The sequence below is a fragment of the Protopterus annectens genome, chromosome 1.part0 (genome assembly GCF_019279795.1).
Source record: "Protopterus annectens isolate FY-2018-M chromosome 1.part0, PAN1.0, whole genome shotgun sequence".
NCBI lineage: Eukaryota > Metazoa > Chordata > Ceratodontiformes > Protopteridae > Protopterus > Protopterus annectens.
The window spans coordinates 584,643,375-584,657,865 of record NC_056725.1 but is presented as its reverse complement, the minus strand read 5'-3'; the positions used below and the strand labels follow the sequence as shown (position 1 = coordinate 584,657,865).

Here is a 14,491-nt window from a genome sequence, read left to right as displayed (position 1 = left end):
AGTATGTGTTGTGTGGAATGTGGTGTTGTGTAGAGGTAGGTTAGTTTGTATGGATGTTATGTAGGCTAGTGATGTGAGGGCTAATAAGAGAGATGCTAGTGTGATTTGCATGCTGTATGGCAGTGGTGATTGGGTGATGAGTGTAAGGTGTTTGAGTTGATGAGGTGGGTGTAGGGGTGTGGCAAGAGGGTATGATGTTGGGTAGGTGATTGGTGTAGGTAGTGGTCAGGTGTTGAAGGGTTAGATTAAATGTAGGTATAGTGGGAGTGGGTGAGAAATGGGGGGCAGGGTAGAGGAGCAGAGAGAGCCAAGCGAGGTGAGCCGAGTGGGGCCCGACCAGACCGCAAGATTGCAGAGACGGTCAGTTTTTTTCAGGATAGGTAATGGCCAAGAATTATCTATAATCATTTCTTTGCAAATTTCTTTGAAATGTAGCTACAGGATTAGTTGGTGGGCTTAATATGACACTGCCAGTGCTGCGGATCCCTGAGCGGTACTTTACAGACGTGGTAACCCAGAATGTAAAACAGAAAACATTAGGAGAGCAAAACTAACCTTGTTTCCTTGTAGTTTCGGTAAGTCTTTTACATTAAATGACACTTTAACTGCTTTAGATTGCAGTAAGTTGCAAGTGGCAGTCTCCTCTGTGTTGCGAGGCTTTCAATGGGATGGGCTGGGTTGGTCTAGGAGGCGAGAGTAAAATAATCCTTGTTTCCTTGTAGTTTAAGTCTTTTACATTAAATGACACTTTAACTGCTTTAGATTGCAGTAAGTTGCAAGTGGCAGTCTCCTCTGCATTGCGAGGCTTTCAATGGGATGGGCTGGGTTGGGCTAGAAGGAGAGAGTTAAATAATCCTAGTAAACGAAAAGGAGATATTGGTGTAGGTTAGGATGGTAAGAGAAACACCTTTTCTATTCCATTTTCTAGTACAAGCACTTTAAAATACATTAAAATAGCTCTGTTGAGCAATTAAACATTTTCAGGCTATGTATCACTATTAGTGTCCCTAGAAGTTACCAGAATGCACTTTAACAGCCACCTTTCATTTGTAAGAAAGAAATCAAATAGTAACTAAAATTAGGTTTCTACTTGCACAATAACAACCCTAACATATAGAGCTTGTAGCAGGCCTGACTGTCGCAGGATCCCTGTCACCCTGCACTAGATAGTAACTAAAATTAGGCTTCTACTTGTGCAACAACAGCATAACATGTAGAGCTTGTAGCAGGCCTGACTGTCGCAGGATCCCTGTCACACTGCACCAAATAGTAACTAAAATTAGTTTTAGTATGCTTAGCCTTGCTCCTGTATTTAGCTAGGCAACTTAAAGGTACCAAAGATGATCATTTATGCATCACAGCGTATCAGTGCTATAGTCACTATGATCATATCTTGCAGAATTTAGGTCCGATCTACTAATTTTAGTATACAGACTGTTTAAACCCTTAATACGTGTAACTATGCGGTTACAGATCTGTTACTCAATATGATATTACAATCAAACAAATATCACTATGCTAGTCACCTGTAACAGCAGTTTTACCATTTACATGAATATAATAGCTGCAAATCACTAAAGTTAGATGCAGAGGTGGGGGCTTACCGCAGCCAGCAGGTTCCATGAGCATTACCAGTTTGAAAAAATTGGCGTGAGACAGGTAAGTTATAATACCTTGCTTTTGTGTCGTAGTTGCTATGGGGAACAGTGGGCTGATTGGGAAAATACCATGACGTAGTCCCCGACCAGAATGCGGGATTGCAGAAACAATCAGTCTGTTTTTTTCAGGGTAGGTAATGGCCAAGAATTATCTATAATTATTTCTTTGCAAATTTCTTTGAAATTCAGCTACAGGATTAGTTGGGGGGGGCTTACTATGACACTGCCAGTGCTGCGGATCCCTGAGCAGGACTTTACAGACGTGGTAACCCAGAATGTAAAACAGAAAATATTAGGAGAGCAAAATTAACCTTGTTTCCTTGTAGTTTCAGTAAGTCTTTTACATTAAATGACACTTTAACTGCTTTAGATTGCAGTAAGTTGCAAGTGACAGTCCCCTCTGCATTGTGAAGCTTTCAATGGGATGGGCTGGGTTGGGCTAGGAGGAGAGAGTTAAATAGTCCGCAGCCAGCGGGTTCCGTGAGCACTACCATGGAATTCAGTGCCTCTTTGTATAAGAACCAGTGAAGATATTTTTTGCTTCACTACAAAATTAGATACTTATTATGGTAGAGAAAATGTGGCAATGATACCAGCTATTTTATATATTTATTTTGCTTGAGCCTAATATCACTGCTGTATTTTTGGCTTGAGCCTAGTATCAGTGCTGTATTTTTGGCTTGAGCCTAGTATCAGTGCTGTATTTTTGGCTTGAGCCTAGTATCAGTGCTGTATTTTTGGCTTGAGCCTAGTATCAGTGCTGTATTTTTGGCTTGAGCCTAGTATCAGTGCTGTATTTTTGTCTTGAGCCTAGTATCAGTGCTGTATTTTTGGCTTGAGCCTAGTATCAGTGCTGTATTTTTGGCTTGAGCCTAGTATCAGTGCTGTATTTTTGGCTTGAGCCTAGTATCAGTGCTGGATTTTTGGCTTGAGCCTAGTATCAGTGCTGTATTGTTTTATCCTTGTAACTCATAGGTCTCTCAACCTGTTACGAACCTGAATAGCAATAATTTTATAAGAAGAGAATCAGCTATGTACCCCCTAACTCAGAGTTTCTGGCCACAAGACATGGCATTTAGAGTTGCCATCTTAGATCTGTAAAATGTTATACCAGTGAAGTATACAGCTGTGTCAGTGGTGCAACAGGCAGATTGATAGCTGACAATACAGTGCAGCATAAGGGAGTGCTGCCCTTCTGAGTGTGTCATTTTTTGAGTGAGATGTTAAACTGAGATCTCATCTGCTTGAGTTGGTGGCAGCTCAGGTGGATGTAAAAAAATCCAATGATACCTATCAAAAAGTGTAGGAGAAGTTCCCTGATGCCCTGGACAAATTTCCCCTAGTAGAATAAATACCACCTCAAGTCCCCCCTGAAAGGAGGCCACTAGCCTAGTATGACTAACCTGGTCAACAAACAAATTAAAAAAAATAAATAAGTAACACTGTCTTCCTTCTAAAACCTGCTTAGAATCCATTTGCTTTTTGTGACTGCCTTAATGTTATATAACCCTTCCTTATATCAGCCGCTGTGATGTTATATAATCCTTCCTTATGCTAGCCGCTGTGATGTTATGTAACACTTCCTTATTCCAACCGCTGTGATGTTATATAAACTGTCTTTATGCTGACCGCTGTGATGTTATGTAACCCGTTCTTATGCAGACTGCTGTGATGTTATATAGCCCTTCCTTAGGCCAACCGCTGTGATGTTATGTAACCCTTCCATATGCCACTGTTAAGTCCATGCTTCCTGCATACCCTTTGACATGCACAGTATTTCTTGCTGGTCATTGTCTAGTAGCAGCTACTATATAATGCTCAAATTTACAACTGCTGAGTTTAGTGCATATGGATATCAAAACTGAGATAATGATTGTTCTTTTGTTTGCAGAATAGATTATAGATTAGTGATAAGCTAACTGCTCTTGCGAGCCATTTTAAGCCTAGCTAATTATCCCTTGTGAGACTCAAACCCTGCACTTTGTGTTTGTAAGGCAAACACCTTAACCATTAGGCCACCCTCCCAACCCCCTAATATATGCTTACTGTTCTTTGACCTGATATGATCCAAGCACTGGAAACTTCACTCTTGTCACTTTTTGCACTGATTTAGTTAATACATAGTCTTATCACAACTGAAATGGGTGTTGCCTTACTGGTAGCAGGCCACAGTATGGTGTTATAAGGCATAACTTGGTTGGGAATTACTAATAATTCTCAAAATATTGACATCTGTAATCTGTAATGTATTCTACTTTTTGGACTGTAACATGCCAAGATGGTATCTCTACAGGTGGATGAATTGAAATTCCTGGAGTGACAGTTGCCTGAAGCACAAGACATCAAGGAACACAACATTCATCAAGGAACACAACATTGATCTTTGTTTTCCATAGGAAATCTCTGCTGGAGTGCTAGCAGTAATCGCTCCTTTTTTGGAGATTTTTCTCTTTAAGTTGTTGCAGTCATGAAGATATATATAAGTTCAAGTGGATTTGGGAGTCATGCCCCCCCCCCCCCGACATTGGGATTCTAGGGGGACATGTCTCACCCTGCAAAAAATGTACACTTGCAGTTAACTTTTTCATCCTTCTGTACTGGGAGATTAGTTTTTGGTGTTTCTAATAATACCCATTTGTTAACCAGGTAGGCCCACTATACACACAGTCTGTTTTCAGGATGCAGGAAGCAATGTCTGGTTAAGTGGTTTGGTCAAGGTCACATAGAAAGCGAATGAGGGCTGAGGGAATCAGAGTGTACCACAAGAACTACATCTTACAGCCTTAACCCTCTGTACCAACTGCCACACAATGCCCTGTTATTCAGGGTTTTGCTATTCCACATTTCAAAGTAGAAATCTGCTACAATACATTTTGGTAATCCACTTATCTATAATGCATGGTCAGCTTATTAGCTACCCAGTAAAATGTTACTGCTATGGTTATGTTTAGCATAGAATAGCATATGTTGGTGCAGATTTTTTTTAATTTGCAACTGTCACATAGTGAAATAAAGTGCTTGTGATAAAAGTATTATATAATTATCACCTTGGAGCACTGTAGGTTGAAATTTGAGTCAAAGTCAGAAACAAAAACTCAAAAGCTGGTATGCAAAATGTGAAGCTGCATTCATGGGACTGTCATTTGAGACATATATAAAAGTAAATATTATTATTCAGTTAAAATCAATGTGACATTGGAGACAGACTCATTTGATTCTCAGATACTTTTGTTCCCGTGTCTTTTCCCTTTGGGAATGTAAATACATATTTTAAAGTGATGTTTTGTGCTGTAAAGTAGAAGAGTGTAATTTACTGCAGTACAACAGAAATGAGAGTACTTGTCATAAAATGTTGTATTATCACATGTAATTATGATATGAGTACATAAACTATTATAGAGTAAAATGTAACTGTGATGCTAAGGGTACCTGTATTTTTTTTTAAAAACAAATTAAGATCTTTATCCAGTTCTTTTGTGACCTTGCCAACCACATTGTGCTATTCTGTAAGCAAGCAGCTGACACTTTCAGCATTAGTCAAACAAGCCTGTTAAATGTGCCAATATTTTTATTGGTCAATAATGCAAATCACTTCTTTTGAAAGTGGACCCCAGTGGGGAATGCTTCTTCAACAGTATTTCTTTTAAGTGAAAAAAAAATTGCATTTCACTTTTGTAGGGGAATGTTATCCCCACACCTCTTTCTAGTAAGTATAACTGATTCTGAGGTTACTAAATTTCAAATAGCATCTATATTTAGCAGTAGTTCAGTACTGGGAGCTAAATTTGCTTTAACTTTCAGGATCTTCTGTAAAACAATTTATGCCATCCAAATGATTATGTTTACACAGGAAGACCCACTCCGGTTTCTTTAACTGTCTGCTGTGATAAACATGTGTACGATGCCCCAGTTCATTTTTGTCCCTCTGCTGTTAAGTGATATTATTATTGTATCAATATAGGGCAGTGCTACTACGGTACATCAGTGGCCCAGTGGAAGGCTGAACCTTTATTGAAAAGCTCCCTAGTCTTTTTATTTTTTACTGAAGTTCCTTTATGTTTGTGATTATATAGTAACAAAATAAATTATTATTTTTGCTGTTTAAATATAAGCATTACCGTAAGAAAACATTAGTGTATCTTAGGAACACATGAACAACACTAAGCAAGCAAACAAGGAGACCATAAAATGTCTGGCCATGTATTACTTTTAGTAGATATACTTAAAAAGTTTTTGCCACCCTTTAAAGGTGCTTAATAGTGGTTGTCTTCCAAGCTGAGTAGACCTGTACCTGGTAAACCTGGTGGAAATTTGTGTCCACCCATCCAGTCATCAAGACTAGCCTTAAATGTAGCCATAGTAGTACTTTGACCTTTAATGGTAACTTATTCTATAGGCTGACAATATGTTGAGTTGGAACCTCTCTCTCCAGTCAGCCTTGTTTATTTGTTGGTGTAGACTTGGGTCCCTAGTGTACATGTTCATAGAGCCACTAGTTCTTGTGAAGACATAGGAGGCCTCATAAGACTGGGTCTTTCATGGCATGAAGTGAGAGACAGGTTACCATATAAGGAGAGCTGTGTAATAAACTGGGATAGTTAAAGTACTCAAGACCTTTGATGTTTTTAGTAAGACATTTCTGGGACCTTTCTAGTTCAGTGATATGCTTGGATTTGTACATGGCAATGATGTATTATGTTCAGTGATGAGTCTGACAAGTTGTGGGATGACTCCTTTGGATCTTGAAGATTTTCCTTTGGAATTAACTGGCCCAGATAAAAGAACTTCCTGACAATGGTGAAAATTGCTTCAGAGGGGGCACAATAGTATTGCACTCAGAAAAAGCATAGCAGGCCAAGCATTGTATGTAAATTACTTTTGGTCAATTAAACCAAAAAACAGAGCAACTGTATTTAGGGTCTCAGTTGCATGGAACTATAAATTACTACTCATGAAAGGGTTATTTTAATCAGCTGTAAAATTTAAGTAAGTACTAGGTTAGCTGTCCTTGCAGACCATTTTAAGTCAAGCTAATTTCCCTTATAATGTAAGAGCTAAGCCTGGTACCTTCTGTCTGTAGGAGTCTGAGGTAAACATGTAACAATTATGCCATCCCTCAACCCCGTGTTAGGGTTTTAGAGCTACACTAACACTGCTTGATTATACATGTAGAGATGCAAGTAAGCAAATATGGTAATTGGTATTGTAATTATTTTAATAACAGCATCTAACAGATACTCACGAGAATTTTGGAACTAAGGAAGCTCTTGTTTAGATTTAAAGACTGAAGTTGCTAAAATAAATTTCTACTATTTCTGCCAGACAGGTCAAGTCAGCAACCAGTATGACTAACAGATAAAAGCAACAGAGAGAGAGATCTTAAACATAAAAATATAAATATCACATAAGGCAACCTTCATATTTATTTATTACTAAGGATACAATGGTACAGTATGAAGTGTAGTAAATCAAGGAAATAACCTCGAAGATAAGTCACTGAGTATGTTCACAGCACATTGAGTATACTGGAGACAGAACCTATGGGTCATGTCCATTCATTTAAATGCATGCTGATACAGGAATTTTCAGTAGTACCCACAGTGACTAGATGCTGTTGCTAGGAGAAATGTGGAACTGTCAGTATTACCCATAATAAGCTGATGTTGTTGCTAGGAGACTGAATATATAGTTTAGGGGGTCTGTAACAGGAAGAAATATGTAAAAATGATAAATTCAACACAGCAAGGTGAACACAGGATACAATAGAGGCAGATGTAGCTTTAGCGCTTTCTTTCACTTTAATTAAAAAACGTGAACTTCTTCAGAAACAAAACATGTGCCCTCCCCAACACATGTCTTATAAACCCTTCAACAGGATATGATGTCATGAAGTTTCCATAATTATTTCATATGTACTTAATACAAAAATATAAAAAGTATATAAAAAAAATATATAAAAAAATATATATACGTGTGTATATATATATATATATATTACAATATACTATCCTATATACTATCCATGCTTGTGTTTTCAAGTTTATAAACATTATGACAACTGTTAGCATCACAGTATTATAATGCTTTACAATTTACACAAGCATGTATAATATTGATTAGACACAGTTCATGATAATAAGAAATTTATTAGGAGGCTTATAATAGTTTGAACTTTCATTTATACAAATATAAAATCAGTTTAGATGCTGTGAACAATAAGAACACATCAGATAATAACATTTTTAATGTTAAAAAGTTATTTTGTAAACTTTAGGATAGTATATTGTAATATATATATATATATACACACGTATATATATTTTTTTATATATTTTTTTTATATACTTTTTATATTTTTGTATTAAGTACATATGAAATAATTATGGAAACTTCATGACATCATATCCTGTTGAAGGGTTTATAAGACATGTGTTGGGGAGGGCACATGTTTTGTTTCTGAAGAAGTTCACGTTTTTTAATTAAAGTGAAAGAAAGCGCTAAAGCTACATCTGCCTCTATTGTATCCTGTGTTCACCTTGCTGTGTTGAATTTATCATTTTGAGTTTGCGGCTTGTCCGTTCAGTTTGTTCGTTTTAGGAAGAAATATGTAGCCCTTCATGGGAATGATGACTGTGACCCAGGAAGATGTTGTTCCATAAATGAAGATATCATAGACTGATGCAGTAGGTAGTGACCTTGTCTGTTCAGTATGTCACTGCTGAGTCCTTGTGTTAAAGTTACAGAGCATAGGAAGCTTAAAAGAAACCTGCTGAAGGACTGCCTATCATATCAGAATAGTTTGCATAGCACTGAGGGACTGGAGCACAGACACTGTTCCTGCTTAGCCTGGCACTAAGTTTAAACCATTACTTGGCAACAAAGGTCAGAAGGGCAACAGCTTTGAAAGTTTGTTGCTGGTAAGAGATTTGCATCAGTAGTCAAAACAGATAAGGCATGTAGTTCCAATGCTTAACTGAAGGTAGAACGTTTCTGCATTAAGGGCAAATCCTTCCTGGCCAGTCACTTTGGTTAACTTAATCTAGAAAGATGGAGATGTAAGGAACAGGGTCTCTAGCACACTAGGATACAAGTTTCTTCTCAGGGATGATGTATGGTATAAAAAGTCAAACACATCTGAAGCTATAACGAGCACTAGCCTTCCTCAGAATTAATCTGTACTCACAGGTATGTCTTGTATTTGGCATGGTAACCATTTTAACAACCACAAGTACAAACATCTGCATTTAAGAACAAAGGAAGATGACAATCACAAGTCATGCATGACAAAGCCTACAATAATGAGTGGCAGACTTTAACAAATAATTGTACATGTGTGCTAGCATGGACTCCAGTATTTGCAAATGTGCAGCATTATTTAAGTGACTAGACATTACTGGCTTTGCAAAGGCATGTTTTGATAGTGTAATCTGTTCACACACTAAACTTTGTAAACCATACTAACAACTATGTAGTCAACCAGCTTGTGTCCTGAAATGATTTTGTACTGACTAAAGAAAAAAATTCATAGCCAAATCCATAATTCATAATGTCTGAAAGCACTTTTAAGTGCCCGTTTCTTGCAATTCATTTTTATTTATTCTAATGTTAAACCTTTGCTAGTTAGAGGATGATATGTATGCCCCTTTTGAATTTAACCTCCAATTTTTCTGCTTAATCTTGTATTGTAGGTAAAACTGATATAGATATTATCATTTGCTCACATTGTTATTAAATACTGTGTCTGTGTAAAAATAACATTTATATTTAATTTAGAAATTGTATTAATATCTCTGCAGTACTATTGCAGATAAGTAGAATATTAGATGTCCAAATGTAGTGAGAGTTTTACTGAAGTAATCTGTATAAACTGAAATGTGCAAAAGAAGGAACTCACTGAAATGATATGCTGTATCCCACACAGGTTGTCATTATCAAGTTAAAACTGTGAAGTTGTTTACAGAAAACCTACCATTCACAGTGCTCTTTTAATATACAAGTTGCAATGATGGGTATTTATTTTGCCTGTTTTGTGTAGCCTATACCAAATAAAAATCTTTGCACACTAATGAGGTATTTTAATGTACTGCTGCTTTGGATCTTGGCACTTTTGCTAAGTACAAATATTCATTTTCTTTTTAGGAGTTGATACAAAACATAAGAGAGAATATAATAACCTGTTGCCCCATCTTTTGCTGATGCTTTTGCCATCTTATCGACTTGAGTCACAGCAGCACAGTCAGCGAAAAAAGCGTGCCTTAGACGCAGCATACTGCTTCAGGTAATGGTGGGGAACACTGCAATGGTTTAGACTGATGTATTTATCAGTACACACAATGGTTACAGTAGTGTACACTGCTCATGTTGTTGAAGGCTCTGTTGTCATATTACTGACATTGATTAGATTGACTGTCACATGACCTACAGTTCATTTTCTGCTAGAAAAAATGAAATGCTAAATCGAAACCTGTTTTTTATACCTTCATTTCCATTTTCCTGCATTCTCACTTCTGACTAAAATTTGTCTCTCTGACTTTCTATCACCTGCCTGTGAAACAAGAGATGCTTTACATGATTATGACAATGTTGAGCTCTAGATGCATTTTATCATTATTTTCATGTCGCAACATGCATAGTTCGTGCACATGCCCCGTTGTGTAATGCTAGATGCAGATATGAAGTAATCTGTCTTTGTTATTCCTAGCGAGTACTGTTCTCTGATTGGCATTAAGAAGACATTTTATTGGAACAGAGGATCAATCCTCCAAATGATCAGTTATCTATTTCTAATGTGCCTTTACCTACTTCAGTTCATTAATACAGACCACCAAAGACATAACAGAAAACTCAAGTCCCTTACACTTCTGTCTAATTCTACTAGTTGAACTGTTTTCCTTTACTGTTCATTTTAATGACTGCATGGATTACTTTCTGGATATCAAGAAGTTGGAATATTATAACAAAATAAAGCAGAGACAAATATTACATATTGTTGTACTTTCAAACCAATTACCATCCTGTGATATTAACTATAACAAATAAAGGTGGTCCATTAAGGCTGAAAACCACACAGACATTTATACTGATACATATACTGTTGTTCTGAACTAAGTAATACTAATATTTATATTAATCCAAATAATATAATATTTCTAATAAAGTATGTCACATTCAAATAATTCTTATGATATAAAAGCAGGTTAATGCACAACATATCAGTGTGTCTGAAGTATGATTTTGTTTAGTTCATAGTGGAAGAAGGGGGGGTTGGCATAATGGTTAAGGTGTTTGCCTTACAAACACAAGGTGCAGGGTTTGATTCTCACATGGGGTAATTGGCTAGACTCAAAATGGGCCACAAGGGCAGTTAGCCTAGTACTAATCTATGAGCCTATGAACCTAAGTATTAAGGTACAGAAATATAAGTGATATATAAAAAAAATGATTATTTTACATTAGAAGTTGGCCTTGTATCTAGTGGCACCTGACTGACAAAAATGTTCTATTACACATGAGCTCACTTTTTCTTTCAGAAGCTAAAATTGAGTCTGTTGCCCCAACAGATGTGACAAAGCTGTAGCGATCTTCCTTCACAAGAATGATTGTTACCATTACACTGCAAACAAAACTCTTGGTTTCTTCATTACAGAAAAAGCAGTTGAATAAAACAATATTCAATTATTGTTTCCCCCTAGTTATATGCATAGATCAAAAAGATCAGTATTTTATAACATTTTTGTAAATCTATTTGACTGGTTATGTTTTTTTCCTTTTCCTAGTTTTCGGGTAACTCTTTCTCTGCTTAGACAGTTTCATATCTGATACGGAGGATGTGAAAGCAGACTATGTTCATATAGTTAAAGATAAATTCTATCTGTATGAATCTTCATTCAGTACAGCTTCATTTCCCTGAGACAAAATTTGCTGAACCATAAGTCATCGACATACAAAATACCAATAACTGTCGTCTCTAGGTAATTACTGCCATAGCAGGCCTTAGGCATAGGCCAACTAGGCGGCAGCCTAGGGTGCTGGTCTAACAGGGACACTTTTCCAGTATTTATTTGGTGTAGGTAGACCAGGATGGGCGCACCAGGTAGTGTGGTGGGGGGGCACCATGGAGCCCTTTTGCCTTGGGCACCAGTTGACCTAGGGCCGCTCCTGATTACTGCTTTTGTGGTTTCTGTGTATGTATTGGCAATCATTCCTTCATTTTGGGACATTTCTTCCTACTTCATGTTTGTCCAACAGTGAAGTCTGTATATGTAGGTTTTGGGGTTGTCAACTGAAAGCTCATCATATGCAGGATATTGAGTTCATATCCTTGAAAAAACACAGGTTATTTTTTTTTTTGCGATGTTTACTTTTTGGCCATTTATGTTCAGAGGCTTGTTTCGTTGCTGACATGCAACCCAGCCTTTCATAGAAGAGTCATAAAATTCATCAGAATTTGGACTTAATCCACTGCAAGTTTAATAGTCTGTGATGAAAATTCTAATGATTGGCAGGAAAGCAGTCAGGAGCATAATAAGAAAATAACATGGGTCGGTAGTGCATGCTGCTTCCTAAACCAAAGCAACCAATAAAAAAAGAAGCTGGAAACACTATTCCACAGTTAAAGGTGACCCCCAAGTGCTAAAGTAAATTTCTGAGACACTTATGTATTCATTCATTCATTTGGAATTGGGCATATGAACTGGAGCAAAGGACCATTTTCATGATTTAGACCGAAAGTCAAGTCACTTGACATGCTAAAGGAATAAAGAATAAAAACAGTAAAAGAGTAACTTGACAGCCATAGCCTATCAAAAGTGAGTAGCACATATGTGAGACCTCCACCCTAAAAAGAAGAAAATAGCACGCACAGTCTGTAAACCAATATTAATTATGTAAGTCTAATCAAATTAAAAATTAAATGAAGAAATGACATTCAATGTGATGACTGTAAATAAAATAAATTACACCAAAAATGACATTCAGTATAGAATGTTATCCTCAAACCAAATAAATTAAGTGAAGAAATGACATTCGATATATAGGTAGTACCCTCCAATAAATGAAGTAAAGTACTTTATGACTGATCCCAACAGCCTAATTAACAAAACGCTTATTTAAAGTAGTATCAGCATTGCATTGTCAGGCATACATATATGAATCTTATATAATTGTTTTTTATGTGGATTTTATTAACAGTTTCTGTTTGGTGTGATAATTCCATTTTTTATTGCATTAATGCTCTTTAAGACAGGTGATTATTAGAGATTACTGGGTCTTGCAGGAACTGGTTTGGCACATCCTGGCTTCACCCTCCAAGTCAGATATTAATTGTCTGTGTACATTTTGTGTTTATTTACTATATTTAAGTTATGTAGTTTTCTAACAAAGAATTATTTCAGGCTCATGAACTTCTTATATTACTGTTCATACTTTTAGGTATTTTGTATGAAGTCCTTACTTTACTATTTATATTTTACACATATTGTATACTGTATCAAATTTATTTTTTCAAACATATTTATGACACAGGTTTCTTATTGTATTTTTTTTAATTTCTGTTACGAGTTTCTTATTGTATTTTTTAATTTCTGTTAATTTCACACTACAGTCTGCTTTTCTGCTTGCGCACATTTTATTCCATGGTTTTGATATATTAGGTGTGTGGAAGCTAGTAAATTGAGCTGGTTTCTGCATATAGTAAATTATTTTTTCTCAGTTAAAGCACTGTTTTCTGTGATGTCTTCATATTATCTTATCTTAGATTTTTTATTTGCATGTAGTGAAAGGTATTTTACTTCTAATTACTTTAGTACAATTTTCAGTATCAGAGGGGTAGACAGTGTAGAGTTATAGAACATAGTCTCATATACTTCACAGCTGGCTTTAAATTGTTCAAAGTGAAATGCTTCACCAAAATCTTCCTTTAAGAGTGTTCCGTATTATGAGACTGTCTTCCCTTATCGATATGGGCGCCCCTACTTTTTCTAACTTTAAATGCAGCCTGAATGTCCATTGCCAAGTAAATGGGGTTCATAACTGCACATAGTGGATATCCTTTGCATTCAGTTTCTTCATCAAAACACACATTAATCATGGCTATTAATTTATTCTGTTAACACAGCGGCCTGAAGTCTGTGTCTGAATGTATTACTGTGTCTCCTGTTTGTGCATGTCTTCCAACCATTGTATTTAGTTATTTTTTCTTTCTTTAGGTGAAAATTTCATAAATGAAAAAGTTCCAGACTATCTATCTTAAATAAAAATAATTAGAAAATAAAATGAGATCAGAGATCAAAGAATTGTCTACAGGTTAATGACAAACACCATCTCGGAATTAGCTGCAGTGGTCATGAACTCTTGTAGGGTACTGTTAGTAGAAAGATTTGCATTAACTCAGGGAGAAATTCTGTCCATGGATATAAATGGGATGTATCTGACTGGTGGAAATAAGACCAGGAAGTGAAATGCATGAAATATGCTTAAGCTGAATATCGGGATTTCTCCTATAGGCCCGTTAGTGGTTTTGAATTCAAGCAGGAACTCTGAATGTTGTCTGAATATTAAGATTTTCTATAATTCATTTAGTTAATTTTGAATTTTTAAGAAGGTGACATGCTGACTGTATTTAAGTCTTCAGTAATGCTGACTCTAGCAGTAGGAACTTATCACTGACTGAGTTTTTCTTTCAATATTCCTAAAAGACAAACTTGGTTGTACAATACCTCTAATGCATGCATCTAGAGACTTGAATGGCAGCTGCCGTTCATGCATGGGGCTTGCCATCTCGTAATGATATGAACTACCATACCTTTTAGAGCTCATTCATGAAAGTAAGATAA

The 14,491-nt window shown here is 36.4% G+C and overlaps 1 protein-coding gene across 1 annotated transcript in view; it reads left to right on the top strand.

Annotated features, from left to right (window-relative positions):
• The window catches only part of TGFB2 (transforming growth factor beta 2), a 903,020-nt gene that overhangs the window by 810,978 nt on the left and 77,551 nt on the right, over positions 1-14,491 (top strand). The window contains exon 5 of the mRNA XM_044061434.1: positions 9,798-9,936. Within this exon, the coding sequence (XP_043917369.1) occupies positions 9,798-9,936 (139 nt within the window). The remainder of the gene's footprint in view (positions 1-9,797; positions 9,937-14,491) is intronic.